This window comes from Epinephelus lanceolatus, chromosome 7, assembly GCF_041903045.1.
Source record: "Epinephelus lanceolatus isolate andai-2023 chromosome 7, ASM4190304v1, whole genome shotgun sequence".
Lineage (NCBI taxonomy): Eukaryota > Metazoa > Chordata > Actinopteri > Perciformes > Serranidae > Epinephelus > Epinephelus lanceolatus.
The window spans coordinates 25,604,665-25,626,853 of NC_135740.1; the positions used below are offsets into that span (position 1 = coordinate 25,604,665).

The window sequence follows — 22,189 nt, forward strand, 5'->3', positions numbered from 1 at the left end:
CCTGCGTTTACCAGTTGTATGTTTAGCTTAATAAGGCATTTGGATGCAACAGCAGTCCAGTGGTATACACGAGAAGTATACACGGACATTGAGTGGATGTGGTTGTATGAAAGGGTAAAAAAAGACAGTGTGAGAAGGCAATCGACATGGCAGCAACACCTCACCCCGATAAAGGGCAGGTTGCATTAAGCATTCGGGGTAAGCCAAGGGTTAGGTGTCAGATAAATGGTGCATTTTCAAACAACCGTTAGACTTCAGGTGCTATTATTTCCAAACTCCTTTTGCTTTGTTTTTGTACAGAGACAACATTTAGAGCAAAAATGTTAATATTCTAGATGAAACTTGCTGCCCACCCCCTCTTTGATACACTTTTATTTCATGGATGAAAAAAATGTGAGTATCCACTTTTCTCTCAACTTCATGACCTTGTCCGATTCAATGTAGATTTTGTTTTTTGGGGGGTGCTCGGGTTGCCCATTTCTTTGTTCCCCTTAAAAAGTGTAGTGGTTCTGTATCAAAGGTCTCCTCCCAGACTCCTCTCCCGGCCATATCCCTTCAAAATGAATATAAGTATATAAATATATACTTTTGTGTAAATGTGTTTTCCTCCTTTTTTCGATTATCAGAACGGGAGTCCGGTAGCATTGTAATTATTTTCAGAAGCCTTTTTCACTTTATGTTATTTGTGTTATTTTTCAAGAAAAAATAAAAAGCTGACAAACAAGCGGTCGCATTCTCACTGGAAATGAGATGTGCATCCTGTTAACAATGTATTATCAGCTTCACGGCTCCACCCAGCTCCTCTCCATAACCTGGAAATAAAGCGACGCCTGAATAAATAAATAAATAAATAAACAAGGCAGCTGCGTCTGTAAATAGACTTCACAGTAGCGACGCTGCACGAGCGCAGCAGAGTCTGACAGATGTTGTCCGCTGTTTAATGATCGTTAGCCAGGCGGGGCTGAGTGCTATCGGCAGCAGCTGTCACCTCCATGATATCGGATGCCCTCGACTGGACTGACCTGGATGTGAAACTGGAATAAAGGCCGTATCTCGCTTTATTTTGACACACCGTAACAACCCTGCGATATAAACAGGGGGTGGCTGCAGTAACAGCGGGGTAGCTAGCTAACTTTATCAGCCGGCGATTTCAACCGTGTTTTTTTCCACTTCATATCATTTTCCTTCGTGGGAAAAAATGAACGGACTTTGGAGGTGTATTTCTGCCCGGCTAAATTAGTCGTCTTGCTTTCTGAATAATGGAAAACAGGTGCCAAGAGGAGCAGGAAACAATGTTGTTATTAGCCAGTTAGCTAACGTTAGCTAAGCTAGCTGTTAGTTAACGTTAACTACATCAAATTAGTGGGCTGAGTTAGCCGAGCCTAACTCAGCCCACTAATTTAAATAGGCACGTTATTCTACTTTATTTGCTGCCTACTGTTATCTTATTTGATAGATTTGCTTAGCGACAGTTTTTTCCAGTGAGACACTTTTCAGCGTTTGCCCGTTTTCTGCTGTTAACTAAGCTAGCTAGCAAGCTAACCAGTTGTGCCGATCAGCGCTGAGCTGAACTCGTTGCTAGTCTGCCGTTGGTGTCACTGCAATCTGTTGGCTGCACAAGTCAAATTGCAAATATAGCTTTACTACTGTTTTAACTGTCAAGCAGACGACAACCATGGCTCAAGAAGCGTTTCCGTTGCATTTTCTGGTGTGGAACAATCAGTATCTGGAGCTGGATCGAGAGCTGCAGAAGAAGGAGGTGAGTGAGGAGGGTTTATTTCGCAGCTGCTGGCGGGTGATGTGTTTTACAGATGCGTTTGTCAGGTCGCACTGCATTGCGCTGATGCTGCCTGTGTGTGTTTTGGTTCCTGCAGCAGGATGTGGAGCGCCTGGATCCGAGAGGGCGCACCCCGCTGGAGCTGGCTGTGTGTCTGGGCCACCTGGAGTCCACCCGGGTGCTGCTCAGACACACCGCAGACCCGACACACAACAACGCGCAGGGCTGGACCAGTGAGTGCTCTCTGCTTGTGGCTCCCACTCCCACTGTCATGTCCCGAGGCTGCTGAGGGAGTCAAGGCGCACCTGATGGCATTAAATGTGGATGTGTGTTTCAGTCTTGCAGGAGGCCGTGAGCACCGGGGACCCTGAGCTGGTTCAGCTGGTGCTTCAGTACAGAGACTTCAAACGTGCCACTGAGAGATTGGCGGGCATCCCAGAGCTGCTCAGCAAGCTAAGACAGGTAAAACTGCACTGTCTAACATTTGAGCAAAAAATGTACGCCTCCAGGTATTAAACTACCTGTTGCACAGAGCAGCACACCAACCACACCTTAAAGCTTTGTTAAATATTTATAGAAAGTATTGTTTTTAGTTTAGGCTCCTGTGTCAGTGCATCTTTTTCATTCTCTGGATGGTTCACAAGTCTCAAGCTTGACTGAATCAGGATGCACAAACACAAAGCTGACATGGAGCTTTTGCTTTTGTGTGAGTACAAAAAGTTTCCCTGCTGTTTTGCCAGGCAAGGGACTTCTATGTGGAGATGAAGTGGGAGTTCACCAGTTGGGGTGAGTGTGTTTCATTAATGTGTTTTCACAGAGGTCAGCTTCAGCACCACAGTAGTTGGACAGCTCCACTCAGCAGCAGCTGTCAGTCAGTCACTTTCAGTTTCCTAAACACAAGACAGGGCAGGTATACCTACATCAAATTACTGCTTTTTCTTTCTAAAGTTTTGCTTGTTATGTATTTAACAAGACTAATCAGTAATGTACTGTGTTTTTGTGTGTTGGGATTACTTTGCCTTCTTAATCTGCAGCAGATGCTCAAGTAAACAGTTAATTATATTTTGCATCTTAAAAGTTAAGTACCATTATCATTCAGTATTTACAAGACAGATCATAATTTATGTAATGTCAGTGCATCTTACTTTGTATTTTTGACAAAAACAAGTAAATTAGAGAAAAAAAGCATTTTTTAATGAAGCAGTCTAGACATAGTTGACATATAAATAAATTATGTTAAAGATAATTTTAGTGCATCTTTAAGAAAATAGTTTTCTCGCTCTTATCTGTTTTGAATCATTACACTTTGTGTGTCTTAGATTTTAGTCGGAACGCAAAGAGAAATTTAAACGCCATTACGTTTACGAAATTGTAATGATCATTTGTATATATTAACAGTGAATTAATCTATGATGAAAACACTGAGTAGTTGCAGCCATGGCTGGGTATTGGTACTTGATACCTTTTAAGGCACTGACCGAAATGACCCAGTACCAAGAAGTATCAAAACTTCTTTAGACAAACAATGCCTGCATGCAAGCCATCCTGTACCCATTTCTATATTTGTGTGGCTTTCTCAAAGCTGATCACCAAAAACATTTTCAATTTAGTGCAACGTGTTACTGGCCCACTACTGCAGCAGCTACAGCCCATACAGTCTGTGTTGTGGTGAAGTTGAGCACAGTGTATTTGGCAAGAATTGAAAGTTTAGCATGCTGTGATACAGAGCTGCATCGATTAATGAACTACTTGTCAACTATTAAATTAAATCGGCATCTGATTTTGAGTAATTTTTTTTTAAAGAAAAAAAAAGTCAAAATGCTTTGATTCCAGCTTCTTTAATGTGAATATATTCTGGTTTCTTTACTCCTATATGACAGTGTACTGAATATCTTTGGATCGTGATAGCTGTAGCACTTTGTAACAAGCTATATTTAGAAAAAATGACAGAAAACATCTCTACCTGCAAATCTGCTTTTCTTTTCACCGTCCTTTGACTGTCCTCTGTTTGGTTACATCATTCTGTTTGCCTTTTGTTTCTAAGCTTCTTCTCCTCTTCTTTGATTGTCCTCTCAGTGCCCTTGGTGTCGAAGGTGTGTCCTAGTGATGTCTACCGGGTGTGGAAGAGCGGCTCGTGCCTCCGTGTGGACACCACCCTCCTGGGCTTCGAACACATGACCTGGCTGAAAGGACGGCGCAGCTATATCTTCAAGGGCGGAGGTGTGTGTGCTTAGAACAGTATCACATACACACAAGTAAATGAACAGCTGACATTGATGGATTGATGATTTTGTCGTAAACACTTGACTTGGATTCACCCTTAAAGATGTAGGAACAATTCTCCAAGAGAATTAAATGTGTCTTCATTGTGTGCTCCTCTTAGATGACGGTGCTGTGGTGATGGAGGTGGACCATGAGAAGCAGGTGGTGTACACAGAGCCACTTGTGTTGTCTCCCCGCGATGCGCCCTCCCTCCTGGCAGCCATGCAGCCGTCGCAGGAGAACACAGCCCAGAGACTCACATCGCCCATCGTCTCCACACACCTCAACACACGCAACATTGCCTTCGAACGGTATTAAGCGCACCATGTGCACACATCTACAAACTAGAATCATTTCATCATGATCACGCTTGTTTGTTTGTGTTGTACAGATATCTGCCTCACTGTTCCTCATTATGTGTCCACGTACATACATCATGTCCCCACATTTAACAGTACACAGACACTGATAACCTCTGTGCCAGGAGCTCTTACTCTTTGTCCTTGCCTTTTAGGAACAAGTCAGGAATCTGGGGCTGGCGTTCTGAGAAGAGTGAGGTGGTCAGTGGGTATGAAGCCAAGGTAAGTGACCACTGAGCCAACATAGTCTGAACAATGGCTGAAACACATTATTCAGGTCATCTAGAAGATAATTCGGTATGATGTTGTGATCAACAACTATTCAGCATTGCCTGAAAGATCAATTAGGGGTAAAACAAACATATATATTTTATCCATTCCAAAAATTTTCTAAAAAAAACTGTTTTAAAATGTTTTGGCACATGCAGCAAATGGTCGTGAGCTGGAGTCGAACCCACGACGGCTGCAGCGAGGCATTGCCTCTGTATATGGGGAGCCGGCACTATCCACTACGCTACCGACGCCCCATGATGTATGATTCAGGAGGATTCCTTGGTCTGGGATTGATTAGGGAAAATCTAATTTCCCTCCCCAATGGAAATTGGTTAGAGTGGGTGTAATGTCAGACTCGAAATGAAAATGAAGTGCAAGAAGTTGACAGTTCTGTATGATATCAGGCAACAAAGTCACAGTGACCTTACAAAACAGGTTTTTGGCCATTTTATGTAAACTGCGACTTTACTGGTTGGTGGAGGCAAACAGCTGCAAGGTGCTAATTATAGTTTACTTAGGTTGTTGAAATTGAAAATTATTTTTACGAGAGATGTAGACAAGACAATAGTGTGGAAAAACACAGTCACAATATGCTGTTTGCTCTGATAAAGATAGACCAGAAGAGACTCTTCTACCTGACACTACAATAACCCAAACAAATGTTTCAACAAAAGGCTTACAAAGTGTAATCAAGAGTGTTTTTTTCTTTTGTTTGACATTGTGTCCAGGTTTACAGTGCCACCAATGTGGAGCTGGTGACTCGTTCAAGGACAGAGCATCTATCAGACCAGGATAAGTCAAGAAGCAAAGGTGATTATACGCCCAAGCACACACACAGCTACACCCACACATTAAATCCTTGTTGTGCACTTGTGATGGGGACACAGTATTGTGTCAAAATTACTGTTATTTAACCAAAAACATAAGACCAGAGAGGTCAGACTGAGCCTCTGAAAATTTAAAGATAATGTGAAAAATGAGATAATAACGAAACACAGTCGATCACTGTTTAGTTCTTAGTGACTCGTAGTACAAAGATGTGTTCCCCTCAGTGTATTACAATGCTATTTTTGCTCCAAGTGTATACCTTGTAGAGTGAATTTGCAGAGCACACTGATGATGATCTCCTTACATTATTCCCACTCAGGCTCAAAGACTCCTCTGCAGTCCTTCCTGGGGATTGCTGAACAACACACAGCTCACAATGGGGTGAGTCTCCACTGTACCTGTGCATCACAGCCCCACCACCCACACCTCCTGCAGCTTTCTTTGATGAGCACCGTCACTTATAACTCTCTCTGTCTCTGTGTTCCTGTCAGAGTAATGTGTCCCAGTGTGCCAGTCCTCACAACCCCACAGCCATCACAGCCGATGAGTACTTCAACCCAGAGTTCAACCTGAACGGCCGGGACATCGGGCGTCCCGTCGAGCTTACCAGTAAAGTCCAGAGGTGTGATGCAGACATGGGAACATGCAGCACAAATGTTCAGTGCAGAAAGCAGCTTCCTTTGATGACCGGTTTGCTCAAACTCTCTGTCTGTCTCTGTGTCCTCTCCAGGTTTAAAGCCACACTGTGGTTGAGTGAGAGTCACCCTCTGTCCCTGGCCGAGCAGGTGACACCCATCATCGACCTCATGGCCATCTCAAATGCCCACTTTGCCAAGCTACGTGACTTCATCACCCTGCGCCTGCCGCCAGGCTTTCCTGTCAAGATAGGTGGGTATGAGAGGTCACACGGTGTGAGTCATGGATATCTTGAGTTTATTGAACCTGATAACAAGCCCACACGTTGATTATCTGCCACTGTAGCTCTGTGCAGCTGTAGCTTGGTCTAATGACACATTAGAACTAAAATAATGAGGACTAAAAGCTGTATTCTGGAGTAATTTCTCTGCATGGTTCATGCTTTTTGTGTGTGTGCCACCACACGCCTCTGCTTTCATGATTCTTACTGTGTGTTTTCATTCCCACTGCCCACTGGTGTTACAGGAATAATCAGCCCATTTAAATCTTTCAAACACTCCCCTTCTGTCCTGCAGAGATCCCCCTGTTTCATGTGTTGAATGCCAGAGTGACGTTCAGTAACCTGTGTGGCTGCGACGAGCCGGTTAGCTCTGTGACGGTTCACACACCAGAGGGCTCCGAAGAAGCTGGTAAATACACACAAACTCAATTAAAGAACATTAAGTACCTGACACTATATTTCAGTGACAAAGAATTCAAATATGAGCTGATTCTGAAACCGAAACTTTTGGAGTTGAACAAGAGTGAGTAGAGGATCTGTCATCTGAACATGGTAATCGCCTCTGTTTTTAAATCAGTTTGTTTGTTTGTCAGTTGGATTATGGAAAAGAGATTTTCATGAAACCTAGTTGAAGGGTGTAACATTGGCCAAGGAAGAACATACTGATTCATCAGTTAGGAACTGACGTTACACTCCAGGGAATGTAACGTCAGTTCCTAACTGATTCATCAGTTAGGAACTGACGTTACATTCCCTGGAGTTTCAAAACAAAGTGACAAAACAGCCATTTGTAGAAATACGATGACTCCCTATCACAATCCACATTCACGTGTTACAGTAATCCTCTGTGAGGTAACACTGCCACAACTGTAGCAATGCCTTTTTTGTCAAACTAAGGTGCGGCCATGGCATTCTTACTCACATTGAAATGTGAACTGTCTGCAATAAACTCCACCAGAAATATTAATTTAAATTTGACTTGATGCTGATTTGAGACTTGAGGACAACAGAGCACAGACTCCAGTGTAACTTTTTGACATAATGTACCTTTTACTTGCAGGTACAGTAATGTTGTAACCCATCTTCATCCAGGTCAGGCTCCCCCTCCCTTCCACTGTGAAGTGGACCCCTCAGTGTTTGAGCCACCCGCAGACTACACCACCCTCGGTCCAGGCCGCAGCGAGCCAATGAGGGATGAGGATGACAACCTGCTACAGTTTGCCATCCAGCAGAGCCTGCTGGACGCCGGCACAGAGAGTGACCAGGTCAGAATCAGAGAGCTCCTAATTAAACACGCTCTCTCCGAACACTTTTGGCATAGTACAAATTACAACTGGTATGTAAAACACACGGACATGTACCTAAACACAAGATCTGTTTGCCGTTTCCACTGCAGACAGTCTTTAGAGCTTTAGTCTTAGAGCTGTGTGTCAGATGTGGGAACTGATTGTTTTTACTTTTTACATCTAAAGCTAGTTGTTCAACAACTATGTGTGTTTTTTAGGTGACCATCTGGGAGGCCCTGACCAACAGCCGCCCGGTGCCCCAGTCTCCGCTGTACGAGGAAGACACTCAGCTGGAGAGGTGAGCTGACCTCCAACCTTTACTTGTTTCCTTTACAGGCAGGTTCACACAGCTCAGACTGGAGGGAAGACTCCACCTCTGTGTTTATAGGTTAGCTTACTAGCTTACTTTATCAGCTCAATATCATTCGCCACAGCTGGATTGTGTTTTGAAACTAACCTAGAAAAAGTAGGGGTCTTTCAGAGTTTATTCTTAATAGGAACATTTATAGTTACAGTTATTGTAGAAACATCATGAGGATTAACTTGTGTCTTTTCATAATTCTTTCTTATTCAGTGAAAACTCTGGCTCGTGAAGTAATTTAATTAAACGTCTCCAAATAGAGCTCAGTGATTAGCGTTTTCTTTCCACCTTCTCCTGGGAGCAGCAGCTCCCAGTCATCCTGTAATGAACTTCCCTGTTCAGATCCCCTTCTTTTGTTTAATAAAACTTCAGTTTAAGTCTTAATATCCTCGTTTCTTTCCTCTCTCAGGGCAATCCAGGAGTCCCTGTCCATCTCACTGGCCAGCAGAGAGGGAGATGACACAGCTGACCCCAGCCAGCCCGCCTCTCTCTCCCCATCAGACCCCGCGGGCAACTCCCCGCTCTCCTACAGTCAAGTGACCGATCCGCGGTTGTCAGGACACTTTGGTGTGGCGTCAAGCTTTGATGAGCAGCTGCGTATTGCCATGGAGCTGTCGTGCCGGGAGCAGGAGGAGATTGACAGGTGAGGAAGGAGAGAAAAAAAATGTTAATGCAACCACTGATCATCAACAGAAGCTTGTTTGAGAGTTCCAGAGGTGGTTTGACTGTTTCAGACATCCAGAGGTTTTCTGACGATTTGATTTTGTTTGTTGCGCTCCTGCAGTGAGAACTCACAAGGCAAGGCTAAAGATGTGCGCCCTTTTGTCCGTTATCTTACACCTGCTTATCCTGTGCAGTCCCAGCATGCCGTGGGCGAGAGGCAGGGACACCCTTGACAGCTTGTCTATCTATCCCAGGGCTAAATATGTTGACAGATGTTCATGTGGAAGGAAACCCACACACCAGCACTACTGCAGCACCGTGCAGCCCGTTACTAGAGATGGAAAATTAAAATAAAGACGTGTTTTGTTTTGGATGTAATAGAATGTGGTTTTGAGTGGACCGCTTTTTGTGGGCTTTAGAAAATGCCTGGCTTCTTCCCAGCTGTTGCCCATGGTCTCCCTTTAGTCCACCTCTTTGTATTTTTACTTTTCATGAGTGAACACACAGGGAGTGCTGCAGTCTGTTCTTCTATCACAAACTCTGTTTTTGGCACAGTAGGGAGACAAACAACGTCTGCGACACAGTGGGGTGTCAGAATATCTTGTCTTCTGTTCCGTGTTGTTAGTTGTGCGCCTTAATACAGAGATGGTACAGTAATAACAGACAGGGTGTAGACGAGGTTGTGTAGTGTCTGATGCTTGACGATCATGCAGTGGAGCACAGCTTTGGCTGACTCATTATTGGCTGCTTGGGGAAAGCAGTCAGATTGACTTGTGAGGTTTTGGAAAAGTTGAAACCTACAATTAAAAAAACAAGTTTGCCCCAGTGAGCTTTGATCTGTGACCAGAGTTGAAGGATCAAAAGTGAGATTATGGTATCAAGAGGGAGTTCTCCCACAAATCTACCCCCTTAAATACCTGTAGGAGCCTGATATTTTCTCCTGTCTGTTTTTGTGTTTCTCTTTACCAAAGCTTACCATATGTACTGAAACAAAGGCTCCTTCTGAAAACTTCATTCATACTACCACATAACTATCGAACCTACATGCTTAATTCTGACATCAAAACACCCCTATTAAAGTAATATAAGCCATTCTACAGTTGCTGCTGTGTTTTTCTACTTCAAATGTTGTGTAGTTAGGAGAGGATTTTTTTATTTATTTATTTATTTTTTTTACTAAAACAAGCCTCGTTCACACTACTGGAATAACCTCAGGCACTGCTTGTGATTTTCACAGGACTCATGTTACATTCAGGAACATTTTAATTTTATACTTTTTCACACATGCCATGGCAGAGGTGCAATAGATGGGGCAAGGGACAGTCCAGTAGATGGCGATAATGCAACACTCTGGATGCTAAAACTTCAAGAAGGTGGGGCAAGGCAAGGCTGTTCAAAGAAGGCTGGGATACACTCTTTGACCCTTGTGCTAGATGTTGGAGGGTTACAACAGACAGTGCTAGAAATAAGGGGATGCTTTCTGCTCAGCTTTGGGTGCGCTCGGCTTGACAGAACAATTTGGGTACGCTCAAATGGATGGCAGCAGATATACAATAGATCGTTTTTATGTATTTTTTTAAGGTCGTTTATTAAGGACCTTTATAGTAATTGCAGGATTGTAATTGTCACGCATATTGTTACGTCTCATATAAATACATTCGGTCTCAAGACCATCTGCAGATTCCTATGATAGTGTGCCACCTATTGAGGCTTTTGACATGTGCAGACTGGATTTCACTGTGCATATGTTGTACCCTGGTGATATGATGCCATGACTCCTCTTCATTTTAACCTCTTTGGGGCAAGGCTGGATGTACATGTACGCAGCAGAAGACATTGCTTAATATTTTCAGGAACATGGCAGATGAGGAGCTGTTTTTGTCCAGTGCCAGTGCTTTTGTGTTGTATTTACTATTCAACAAGTTCATGAGACAAGTAATACTAACCATAAACAAGTCACGGATTTGAATACGTCATCAGTGAAGTCTTGACGGTTTGTTCGCTCCACGCATCTTTCGTCAGACAGATGTAACCCTTTGTGTGCTTGTCCCTGCATTGTTACTGCTCTCATTCACAAACAGCCACACCAGCATTTTCTCTGAAAGGTCACAAGGTGTTGAGGTGGGAAATTGGCAGTACAGATTTCCCCGAATATCGACCCCTACTCCTGTTCGAGTGCATGTGTGAGAGAGAGGCTTAAAAATATCAGATGATCTTACAAAAGATCAGCGAAGTTACGATGGTTAATCACAGTTTTTTCTTCTGTGACAAAGTGAGGCATACCTGCAAAGTAATAAAGTCACAGCTGTCATTGTTCTGATTGGTGAGCTTTATTTCTTATTTTTGTCACAGGAAGCAGAAGGAGGAAGAGGATGAGCTGGAAAGGATCCTGCAGCTGTCACTCACCGAGAAGTAATGTCACAACAACAACAACAACAACAACAACAACGGAGGCGCGTCTTCATTGGGGAACAATCTCCTTAATTTATTCTGTTTTTATTTTTTAAAATCCTGAGATGTTAAGTTATTACAAATATTTTATTTGTGTTTCTCACATGAAGGCTGCTACAGCAGAGTGTAAAGGACCAGAATATAAGAGGTGTGGAGGGATAAATAAGAAGAGGTGGAAACAGGTACTCTGCAACACACTACAGTGAAGGAGGAGACAAAAGGGAGAGAGTCTTTGTTTTTTCTTTTTTTTATTGACTATTTTTCACAGTCTTGCTGTCTTTATGGAGTGATGAATGATCCTTAAACTTTAAACCTATAACATGTTCCATGATAATGATGAAAAATAAGAAAATACAATCTTTAATGGAATAACTTAAGAAAATATGATTATAATATTTGAAACATTTATGTTGGCTTACTCCTATGTGTGGAAAAATAAAGAATAATGACCATCCTCGATCCTTTTATTCAGTGCTTTTGAACAAAGGAACAAACATAAGATTCACGTGTGTGTGTGTGTGTGTAGTTTTGTATTTTACAGTTTCATCATTGTTTCATAGCGAAAAAAAAGGGCAATCATTCTGATCTGTGCAATAATTGGCTCATGTTAATTTTTACAATTTATAAAAGCATGATAACCTTCCAAACAGTGACACAAAAAACATCCATATCACATGTAATTCATTGATTGGTTTGAGTTGTTAATAATAAATATAAAAATAATCTTTAGCCCTTGTTGAAATTATCTAATCTTTTCAAAACTGGGTGATAAAGTTGTCTGTATCAAAGAGCTCTTTATGTTGTTATCTCTCGTCATATAGACACAAAGGATCTCAACCTTACTACATGAATAAACAGTTACAATGATTTGTAAATCTTTTATCAAGAAGCTAATAATACACCTTTCATACTCTGTTAATGTTCTACTATATGAAGGGAAAATCCCGGATATTCAAATGTAGGACCGCCCCTGTAAAGTCAAAGATTTTAATCATGAGGCAGAGACCTCTTTGTTTTCTGAGATTCCTTCCAGTACAGCAAGAAGCCTTCTTTTTTTTGTCAGCCTGTACTTCTGAGGACATTTTGGTGTCTTCTGCTTTTAAGTGGTGAATTCCCAGTGCACAGCAACTTGTTTTGTTTGATATCTAGTGTTGGCAAAAAATGTTGTTGCACATTTCCGATCTGTTGTTAGCATAGTTAACACGCATTAGCTCGGAGGGCTAACTTGGCTTGTTCACTGTATTACGTGAACATCACTGTCACCCCGGATGTCCCTCTGAGCCCTGTGTAAACTCCTTGGGGCTTTTATTGCCCTTATTTTACTGGACAGTTTTAGTGTAAAATAGGGAAGGAGAGGGGGACTGACATGCAGCAAAGGGACGTGGGTTTGAATCAAACCCGCCGCTGCTGCATCAAGGACACAGCCTTTGCGCATGGGGCGCCTGCTCTACCAGGTGAGCTCGAGGGCACTCCCAAACTCTAAAACTCTATATGGAAAAAAGGAATGAATGGTCACATGGTAATCCCAAATTTTCCTCTAGTGCCACCATGACTTTACAATTTCATTCTTTTTGTCGCAATGTCTCAACAACTGTCGGATAGATTGCCAAGACATTCACGTCCCCCCATAGATTTTATGAAAAACATGGAGGATGTATTAGTCTTTAGTTTGTGGACTTCTGTTTTAAAATCTCTAGGCGAGGTGGGTGTAGCTGCACTCTCGTACATGGCAGTCGTTTCCTAACCCTGACCTTAGCTACTGTGTGTCCGTAGCTAGACGTCTTTGCTTCTGTTTGGCATTTTGACCAACCCCATTTTAATTTTTTGGATCCAGAAGTGACCATATTTGGATGACAGGGTGTATCCGAGCAATAACCCCAAGGCGCCTATATCGTCAACCTCACTGCTCACAGTGAAAGGGTAAAAGTTCTAAGACGAATTCATAGACAAACCTGGAAAATACATTATGTATGTACACTGCCATAGATACACATTGCTGCGCATCTATCCTGATAAATAAGTTGCTTTGATACTTTCAATCACAAAGTAGCCATGCCCTAAAACATACTCTGCTTTATGGTCTATTTTTTTTTGGTAAATTTGACCATAATTTACAAAATGAAGACTTAAATCTAAAGATTGAGACCATAAACTCGTTAGGTAAATGCTTACTGAGGTAATAAATCAAGTGAGAAAGATGGTATTTCTTGTAGACTTCCATACAATTGGACTTCTTTTTACAATCAGTGAGGTCGCCCCCTGCTGGCCATTAGAAAGAATGCAGGTTTTTCTCTTTTCAGATCAGGAGGCTACGTCCACTTTTTTTTCATAGTCTATGTGATCCCCATCGGATGGGTTTTTCATCTCGCACCCTCATCAGGTCAGTTTGGCAAATATTAGCAAAACTAAAGGCCATGCCATCAGCCTCTGCAGTACATTGTGTTAAGTGCTAATTAGCAATGTTAGCATGCTAGCACACTAAACTAAGAGACCAACAGAAGACTGGTCCACATGGCCAAGTGTATTTCTGACAGATTTTCACAATGCTAAAGAATTTTGTCGAACCTTCAGGGGCAGTATGCAGTCTCTCACCTGAAGATGAACATCAAATTACAATACTCGTGACAGTTTACCCCTCAGAATGCTTCAGCCTTTATGTTCTTCTGTGCTGTGCTCAGTTGAGATTTTTCAGGGGTGTGATTCTCATAGGTGGTGTCCTGCTCCTGGTCATTCGCAGCATATATGATATCCCTCCGCATCTTTAAGACTTCCTGAAGCTCTCCATCCAACTGAACTATATCAGACAAAAACATACAAATGTTATTTTCTTGAACTTTACTCGCTTATATGTACATAAAAACAAATATTGAGTCATTCTCACCGAGCTTTTGTTCGTGCTCATCAGGAATCACATATTCACCCCCCACTGGTTCGGCTGAAGGCGGAGGGAGCTCGGCTTTGGTTTGTGAACGCAGCATAGGTGCCACTTGTGCCTTGGGTACTGTTTTAGGTGTAGGTGAGGTGATGCTAATGCACTTAGGAGCAGGTGACACCTCTGTTGGACACATAAACATTGTCAGGACCTGTGTACTTGTCACTGAGACTGTTTGTAACAGTAGTGTTCTCACCGATGCGAGTGTCGTAGGGCTGAGACGCCATGTAGGGATGGAGACGATACTCTGTCTTCTCAAGGAAGTACTTAAGCACATTATTTAAGGAGGAGACGGTCACCTACAGAGAGGAGGACACATGAAGACAAGCAAAGAGAAAGAAGAAGAAGAGAAATTTGTGGAGCTGTGGGACTTACTGGTCTGTCCAGTTCGATGACAAACCCTGAGTTTGTGGAGGTCACTCTGTAGTTCTTCATGACAGGTCCACTGAAACAACAAAGAGCAGGATTATTTGCTGATCTGGCCTTTGATAAACAACAACTCATACATTCTTTTCTATATTTTAAATGAATTGTAAACAAATTGGAATGAGCAAAAAACAACCACCACCTATCCACGTGTTCACCCCTTTATCAGCCTCATGGTTACTGGTTGTCATGATAACACACTTACATTACTAACAGCACACCACCATGCAGATTATCCACATGCTAATGAGGGATTTTGTCAATAACACACTGTTGATTCTAGTACTTTTACTTTTTTTAAGTTTGTATATGAACATAACAGGTGAGGACTGGGACGTTACAGCATAGCTAGTGATGGGTAGGGCAAAAAAGATGTCTCGATGATTATAACAGTACCATTTTCTCAGTATTTATACCGCAATGAAGGAAGGGTTCCTCCAGAGCCACCATTTTGATTTATTTATTTTTTTTAACTTTTGGCCAGAAAAAACCTGTATGTGTCACTTTTACTAAGACCCATGAGAACATTTCCGACGCACATAAAGCTAAAAAAACAAATCAGATTTCAGGCCAAGAATCTCTGAGACCAAATAGCCCACTCCTTTCCAAAAATCAGTTCAATTCAACTCAACTCAATTTAAATAAGTTAAGTTCAGTTCAGTTCAATTCAATTCAATTCTATTCTATTCAACTCAACTCAATTGAACTCAGCTCAACTCAACTCAACTCAACTCAACTCAACTCGATTAAGTTCAGTTCAATTCAGTTAAATTCAGCTCATTTTAAATCAATTCAATTCAATTTAAATCAATTCAACCCAACTCAACTCAATTAAGTTCAATTCAATTCAATTCAATTCAGTTCAATTGAACTCAACTCAACTCAATTAAGTTCAGTTCAATTCAATTCAATTCAGCTAATTTTAAATAATTTAAATTCAATTTAAATCAGCTCGGCTCGACTCAACTTGGCTCGGTTCAATTCAAAACAACAGCCATTTAAGAAACGTACTGTACACACAACTACAATAAAAATACTATCAACAACAACACAGTAGACTGAAAACAACACGTGAAAGTAAAAATGTCTCATTTGCAGAGTACACTGAGTAAAAAAAATGCAACTTGTGGAATGTGCAAAGTGCAGCAATAAGAGGTATAGTTTATGGCAATCGCCATAACCACAATCTATAATCCACCTCGTAAAGAGTTAATATAATGGGCAAGACCAAAAAATATGTGCATGGTCTGTAGAAGCTGATCCACACTCCATCTGGCAGGAGTGCTGAGACCCAGTTAGTCTGGATTTGTGGTGGTAAAGACTTTTTCCAACACAAGTCTCGAAGTGCTGGTGGAAGTAGACTGGGTTTCCCATACTTGAGGGCAGTGGTGTAGTGGAGGGTATACCCACCTCTTCCTCTAGCCATTCACAGCTAAAAAGCCATGGGCATATATAGGGTATACCCACTTCCTGTTTAGTAACCTACCAATTGTAGTACCACCCACCTCATCACCACACCAATACATAAAGCCGTGTTTCCTCTGATATTACTCAATATAGGTTGATTTTTATTCATTAGTTTGAAGCCCTTGTATATTTTACCTATGATGCCTTTTTTATTCACAGAGGAAAAACTTTTGTCTTTTACTTTTACACAACAAAGTTCAAATTAACTCTTTTGCAAATTGGAAATAATAGTTAATTATTTCCTGGTGGATTCTTCTCTTCCTGTACATGTATCTGTCAGATGACTCACACATCCATAACACTAGTGATACAGCACTTACATAAGGAAATCTATAAAAACCAAAGACTCAGATTCATGTGACGAATGAATGGCAGCAAAGCTTCCTATGAGGCAAGGAAAGGAAACCTGATATTCACTTTGCAAGGATTAACAAGATTAACCTAAATATAAATCGCTGTATTATTCTGTAGTCGGTGGTGCATTTCAGACACACCTGGGCGTCAGTTGTCGGAGGGTTAGGGCGTAGTTGTTGGCCAGGGTGGACGGGCGGAGGATGATACCTCCATACTCGGGGTTTGCCTCTAACATGTGCTCAGCTTCCTGCCGAGTCACATTGAAGAAACACCTGTAGGAATCAAAGACATAAACATAAACACTTCCTCATTGCCAGTGAAGGGAATAAAGGTGTAGGCGTTATGTTTCAGAGGGCAAGGGACGAGAACATGTTCATTGATTTAGGATGATAATTTGATTTTTTCATGACACAATCAGTTTTTAAAGCATTTTATTGATCATGTACGCAGGTTATTTGTCTCTGGGGGGTTTTAACAGACTTATTCTGGAGATACTTCAGAAATTGAGGATATTTCAAGTCATGATGACGAATTCAATACAAAATATACATATGTAATTTGTTTCAAAGCATCACTTTATTCATTGATATGAGTTAACCATTCATTTTCACACCATTCACTAATGTTAACTAACTAATGTTTTTTTTTGTTGAAAAAGGTCTGTTAAGACCATTATTTTTTTATTTTTACTGTTTGGAGATTTCTGTGTTAAGATTATTTGTCTATTGGAATGGATAGAAAAAATAATAAAAAGTACAGTATCCTAATCAAAAAAATGTTTTTCTAATGACTTGTGAGTGTGAGGAGTGTAGAAATCCACCCTAACAATATTTTTTGTGTTTGCAACATAATTGGGTTAAACATTTATAGACTGTTATTGTGTTTGCTTGTGGAGACAGAATCTGTACTCACGCAGGGAGCTCAGGGGCGCTGGAGTCAGGCTTGTCTTTGGGCGGTGAAGGGGAGGGTGCAGGGAAGGCTGTGCGGAGGAAGGCTGGACGGGGTGGGAGAGCAGGACGTGGCGAGGGGGGACGTCTTTTCTTCTCCTGATCCAGAACATCCTGCAGGAGCAACATCTGGCCAGGCAGCAGCTGCAGGGTACTGGGAATCTCTTTCTGCAAGGAAAACAAAAAGCTTGTCATTGTTTTATTGCTAACATCATCAATTTTACACAGTTTGTAACAGGTTAGAAATACACATCCTGGTATGTGGTTGTAAAATCCTCTCTGACTTCCCCTTAGAAATCAAATGTATCGACTTTTACAGGAAATCTGTGACATTTGTTTACCAGGTAATCATAAACTAACACTTGCTGACACCATCTATCATTGTCACGTACATAAGAGATTAAATGGATCTTCAGTTTGCAGATATCTCTGCTTCCTTGTTTGTCAATGCCATGATCATTTTCTCTCTGAGTCCGAAGGGGAGTTTGTCCCTAGAAGCATCACCAGTCAAGTTATTGCCTAATTATTAACCAGGAAATACTTGTTTCCTTTTGTTTGTTGTGCTTGGCTTTGTGTGTCAAATAGGTAAACTATTACTCACAGAAAATCTCAAGAAAATGTGTTATTTATCCAGAGTTATGTATAGTTAAATACCTGTCCTTGGAGCAGGTTTGAACTCAGACATTAAGGGATTGTTTTTTGCTTTTCTTATGAGCACTTGGCAGTATTCTGTACCAAAAGCAGCAACACACACTGACGTTTATCCATCAGAGTGTGTCTTTAAGTTTGCATGTGTGTGTTTGCTTACTTTGACCACAGTCAGGATGTAACCCCTCCACTCCTCTCCTGTGTCAGAGTTGTCCATCTGTGCAGTCACATCAACAGCAGACATTTTGGTTACGTTACAGTGTCCACATAATATTTCTTTGTAGATTTAAAGTTTTTATGACTTTCAGATTTATATCTAATTTAAATTTGAACATCACACCTTTAGCTGCACCTGCGCTGTCGGCAGGGTGAGAGTGAAGATAGTTGGTGTCTTCCTCTGATACGGAGAGTCTAACTCCATGGACTTCAGGTGCACCAGGTCCAGCTTCTCTGTGTACTGACAAGGTCAACAAGAATCATCGGAAACATGCCTGATCAATAAAACATGTATTAATTTAATTGATCTAAAATAGGAGTGACTTCTAACATGATTATGAGAAAAATGAATCTGTGTCTCTGTTTGTCAGTGCACCCTGCCCTCTGTGCAGTGGTGGAGTGAGAGGGTGGCACCTGGGGTTCCAGCCCCATATGCTTTCTCAAAGTCCCAAAACTTTTAGGTTTTGAAAATACCTCAAACTTTTTATCATTTTACCTCAGTCTGTCTGACTGGACCGGCAAATCAGAGCAAAGGTTTTGTTACTTTGCTAAAGTCCTTGACACATCAATTTGATGGTTGTCCAGTGGTTAATATCTCTCTCAGTGAGTGTCTTTCTCCGAGATGGCAGAGCCTGTCGGTGAATTGAATCACTCTGATTGACAGTTCAGCTCAGTGCTCGAGAAGAGAAATGGAAGTGAGGAAAGTAAACAAATGGCTGAAGTGAGGAGGGAGTGAGATCAAAACAAACAAGATTAATTTTTAGCCATTGGGCTCTTTACAAGAAACTTTTCATAACTGTTTGTGCTATTGTTCACTAGCGCACTGTAAATATCAGTTGTTCTTTCAGTATCACGTTGTGTTCTTAATGTGCTAACTGGCTAACTAGCATCTAGCATTGGTTTTCTGGTCACCCATTTTGAATGACTAATCAGAGTTCAGCTGCCTGCTGGTATGGAAACTTATTTCCTCTCGCGTAGGCACAGAACACGTGCTAGTTGGCCACTGGCTGTAATCTTTGCAGTGTGTTCTAGTGCAACTTTTTAGCCAAGACACAACGTAAAGCGACGCAACAGTCCACCTTCATCACCACTAATTGTTTGATGTTGGTTTAGTGTGTCTGGGCCTTAATGATGCTGTTTAGGCCAAATTCCTACCTCACGTAGGAAAGATATATAACTTAAAAATGGTATCATCAGGCAGTTTTTTTAGGTGGTAGGAGTCAAAATGATTCATCCGCAGTGTTTGTTGTTTTATGTCTTCAGAATAATGAAGACAGTTGGAGAACAATTAGAAACCAAATAGTATGACGGCTTTACAGGATGAATATTTCCCCTCATTCATTCATTCATTCATTCATTCATTCATTCAAATCTTTAGTCAAGACTGGGGTAATTAATTGAGGGAGACCCTCATTTTCAGTGATGCCGAGCATGGACAAAGACATTAAAAACAATCGATAAGCAAACAAAGAACCATCATGCTTATCAGTTTAAACAGATATGAAATCATACAAAACAACAATAGTGATAAATGATCGCTAAAAGTAGAAATACAGCGTGATAAACGTGTTAAAACGTGTGGCTCCACCTCTGCGTCACCTTCTTCGGCAGTGTTGTTGTTGTTTAACATTGTACATCTATCTCTGGGAAACAAATGTTAAATTCAATGTTACAGTAAATATTATTAATTTGTTATTTTGTAAATCACAGTGTTGCTGTCACTTTCAAAACCTCAGATAGGAGAACAAATGAAAGTGTTTGCTTACTGTGTCCTGTGTGTCATCTTTGTACAGAAAGAGCGTGGCTCCACGGAGCTCTCCGTAGTACTTCTTAAAATCCTGAAAATCAAAAGGTGTCAGGTTGAATGTCTATTTTTGACACAACATTCACAGACTTTAATGTAGTCATGAAACCTCATCTAGGAAAGTCACTCGTCATCATTTATTTCCCATTTAGTGCTCTCTTATTTTCTTATACATATCTGTCTGCATGATTCTCCCCATCTTCATCCTCACCTTCTCTTTGCTGAGTTTCTTCAGCAAGTGTCCAGAGTAGTAGAGAGGCAGATCTGTGATGGTCGCCCTCCTCTTGTAGACAACTCTGACTGGCATAGACATCGTCCAGCAAAATATGTGTGCTTCGTCTGGCCTGGTTTGGTTCAACTTTAACTTTTCGTAGTTGGGTCCTGAGAAAGTATTGTTCCTTTGTTTCCTCGTGAAGCTCTGACGGATTCACAACAAGCTGATTATTGGTCTATAAACCAGCACTGATAAGCTCCTCTCCGGCTTTTCCCTCAGTCCTAGTGCTGTTTGACTTGAGAATGAGGAAATGCTGCAGTGATTTATAAAGAAGGAAGTAGTTAGGGAAAAATATCCCAAATAAGAAACTCTTTTGTACTTTGAACCTGGGTGTAACAAATATAACAAAGAAAGGCAGCTCTGCACCACAGTCTCAGGAGCAAGGAAACGTGCAAGCATGTGTTTGCACGGATCCAAGTTAAAACTGTGCAAGTCTGATTAATTATCTCCATTTATTGTAACATGTGTGAGTAGATAGGGAGCTCAGTATCAGCGTGGTGACGATACATTCAGGAGGATTTCCCTTGTGAGAGCTTGACAATATTCACACACACACACACGTAGACATAACCCACACTGGTCCAGCTGAGGGTTTAGAGTTCAGTAGATGCAATTCATTATGATATCAAATAAAGTTTCTCTATAAGTAAAACAATCATTTCAGTGAGTGTCAGTATACTGCGAGAGGACAGACAAAGAGTCAGGCTCATTGATACCTTTATTAATAAACTCCAGCTTGTTGCATTGCACCAGAAAATATATTAATATTATCCTTTACTTCAGTGGTCTCCAACATTTTTCTCTTAAGTAACCCCTTTTCCACACTGAGTAAACTGACGACCCCAGACTAAGTGACATATGTGATGAATGTTTCATATCATAATCAATGCAACAATAACGGTACAGATTAACTGATAAACAGCACAATTAACCCAATAAGTGAACTACTGCACTAATGGCAGGAAGTTTGTGTAAAAAAGCAATTTGGATGAATCTTGAGCAGATTATTTCCTGTGAATTTCACATCAGAGATGAGTTTTCTTGATATTTTTAGGACCTTTTAATATGATTCTCTGTATGTATTGTGTATTACTTTCATTTTTAACAATCGTACATACTTAATAGAACTGTTTTCATCTCCCTGACACTTTGCCGTTGTTCTATTAGCTCTTGGTTGTAACTGTATACATTTCTAATGCAGGACGAGGCAGTTGAACAGAGAAGGAAGGCTCTGTGAATATAGCCTGTATTCAGGTCTTCACTTTCTATCTATCTATCTACATGTATATAAAATCTAGCTCCTCTTTCAGCCCTTGGTATGTTTCAAGCTTCTCGTGTCCCTTCTTCCTGATGCTGCTGTTGCTCAGGATTGCTACATCCATCACCACTGCCTTCTTCTGTCATTTGTCGATCAACACGATGTCCACTTGATTAGCCGTCACCAGTTTGAAGTCCCACAGGATCTTAGCTCAGTCACCCTCCATCGTGACCTTGGTACTTCCAGCCTATACTCAGTGCAGATGTTCCTGTACACTATGCCAGCCACTCAGTTATGATGTCCCATGTATGCTGTTCCTGCCTGCATCTTACACCCTGCTATTAGGTGGTGTAGCCCCAGCGAGAGGGGCTACATGCAGAGGATGTGGAAAATATATATATATTGCGTTTTCCTACACCCCATAAAATCCAGAAGGCCTCATGACCCCCTGTGAAACCTTGCCGACCCCTTGTGGGGGGTTGTGACCACCAGGTTGGGAACTAGTGATTTATACTATCATAAAGAAACGTATCATGATGTTAAATTTACAACATGCATCAACAAAGCCACATCTATAATGCATTAAATAAGAAATTGTGCCGTAAGAAGGTTCAGTTTGTATCCGTTGTATTTCAGTTGTGATTGTCACATGTAGATAAATACAAATATTGCTTCTTTGGTCAAAAG

The 22,189-nt window shown here is 41.3% G+C and overlaps 2 protein-coding genes across 3 annotated transcripts; one reads left to right on the forward strand and one right to left on the reverse strand.

Annotated features, from left to right (window-relative positions):
• The first annotated feature begins 889 nt into the window (after positions 1-889).
• Positions 890-11,630, forward strand: ankrd13d (ankyrin repeat domain 13 family, member D). Of its 2 annotated transcripts, XM_033633908.2 has the most exons (17): positions 890-1,759; positions 1,875-2,010; positions 2,115-2,239; positions 2,518-2,563; positions 3,854-3,997; positions 4,161-4,350; positions 4,554-4,620; positions 5,400-5,481; positions 5,819-5,880; positions 5,991-6,121; positions 6,230-6,387; positions 6,711-6,824; positions 7,508-7,680; positions 7,920-7,999; positions 8,472-8,705; positions 11,078-11,178; positions 11,287-11,425. In XM_033633908.2, the coding sequence occupies exons 1-16, from the start codon at positions 1,676-1,678 to the stop codon at positions 11,139-11,141; spliced, it is 1,890 nt and encodes a 629-aa protein (XP_033489799.1). In that variant the 5' UTR covers positions 890-1,675; the 3' UTR covers positions 11,142-11,178; positions 11,287-11,425. The 2 variants fall into 2 exon arrangements, with proteins under 2 accessions (XP_033489799.1, XP_033489798.1); XM_033633907.2 differs by having other exon boundaries at positions 11,078-11,630.
• On the reverse strand, positions 11,328-20,435 carry LOC117261496 (signal-transducing adaptor protein 1-like). The gene is made up of 10 exons (XM_033633909.2): positions 20,182-20,435; positions 19,933-20,004; positions 18,291-18,407; positions 18,111-18,167; positions 17,268-17,470; positions 16,496-16,627; positions 14,484-14,553; positions 14,305-14,407; positions 14,058-14,231; positions 11,328-13,970 (listed from the first exon to the last, which is right to left on the reverse strand). The coding sequence occupies exons 1-10, from the start codon at positions 20,281-20,283 to the stop codon at positions 13,813-13,815; spliced, it is 1,188 nt and encodes a 395-aa protein (XP_033489800.1). The 5' UTR covers positions 20,284-20,435; the 3' UTR covers positions 11,328-13,812.
• Positions 20,436-22,189: the final 1,754 nt, after the last annotated feature.